General features: G+C 38.7%; 1 protein-coding gene across 2 annotated transcripts in view; it reads left to right on the plus strand.

Moving 5' to 3' along the window:
• The first annotated feature begins 294 nt into the window (after nucleotides 1-294).
• Nucleotides 295-1185, plus strand: part of PTPN2 (protein tyrosine phosphatase, non-receptor type 2) — a 33024-nt gene continuing 32133 nt past the window's right edge. Inside the window, exons 1-2 of one of the 2 annotated variants that reach the window (XM_009318525.1) lie at nucleotides 295-327; nucleotides 405-464. In XM_009318525.1, coding sequence (XP_009316800.1) covers nucleotides 438-464 — 27 coding nt within the window. In that variant the 5' untranslated portion in view covers nucleotides 295-327; nucleotides 405-437. The remainder of the gene's footprint in view (nucleotides 328-404; nucleotides 465-1185) is intronic. The other variant, XM_009318526.1, reaches the window with a different exon arrangement.

Raw genomic sequence — 1185 nt, forward strand, 5'->3', positions numbered from 1 at the left:
CTTAGGCGCTGAGAGCTTAACCGGGCGGCCTCATCTGAGCCGGACGAGGGCGTTTTCCCCGCGGTTTCCAGGCAGAGTGGAAAGTTATACCTGATAACGTCGATCCGGCCAAGGCTCGCCGTCGCCCCTGGGTTCGCGGCTCTGCCCCTGAAACCGCTGCGCAGCGGCTCCTCAGGCACCCGCTCACCCTCCTCACCCGCTTGTTACCGCTGCCCTCACCTGCTTGGCGTCTGCAGGAGGCCTGCACGATTATCTCTCCGAAAATATGCTACTCGCCCTTTTTCTCTGGAAACAACGAGATTACTAACTTGCAGTAATAGTCTTTGGGTCAGTTCCATAACACAGGTTTTATGTATAAGCTTATAATACTAGAGCAGTTATTTGAGCCAGTATGTATTTTACAGTGCTCTTTCGCAAATGAGGAAAAACAACCCAAAATGGAAGTTCTCTTTACTAACCTTAAGGTGTGCTTTTTCTCTGTTAAATCAGCGGTGTGTTTGATTTACGTGTATTTCAAATACATTATCTTTAGACATGTATTATGGAACTGAACTGTGGTTTGAATTTAACAGGGAATAGCAGAAATAAACTGTGCTAAGCTAATGAGATAAAAGTGTAAGGGAAGAGTTCTGCAACCAGTATTTTTCATGAGGTAGAAAAGTACACACACATTACATCTGGTATATCCAGACTGAACAGGTTAGCTTTCCCAAGTCATTTTCATATTATTTAGTTGTACTTAGAGAAGTAAACTGAAGAGAAAATTGTATATTAAGCTCTGCTAAACTTTGTATATGGATTTCCTAATTTTACTACACCTATGCTATAAAATATTTTTTAATAAGGTTTTTTGTATTAGAATTTTATGTTTCCCTGATTTTGTAGATTCTGCAAACTCAGGATTTTTTCAGGGTACTTAACGCATTTGTTTTATATTAAAACCAGAGAATACAGATCTGCTTAATAACATAAAGAGAAAATAGCAAATGATGTCTTTAAATAGCGCAAACTTGTAGAAAATACTGTAATGGCTGACTACTTGTTTTTACACTGAGTTTTTGTTTAGGAAGGTATTTTCCTATGATAGTGTTCTATAAGAAACACATAATTGCCAAGAGAAGCATAAGTTTCTCTGAAGAAAAGAAAAAAAAAAGGTTGGGTATTAAAGTTTTTTTTATTCTTCCT

Source organism: Pygoscelis adeliae, unplaced genomic scaffold, assembly GCF_000699105.1.
Source record: "Pygoscelis adeliae isolate BGI_AS28 unplaced genomic scaffold, ASM69910v1 Scaffold42, whole genome shotgun sequence".
NCBI classification, from domain to species: domain Eukaryota; kingdom Metazoa; phylum Chordata; class Aves; order Sphenisciformes; family Spheniscidae; genus Pygoscelis; species Pygoscelis adeliae.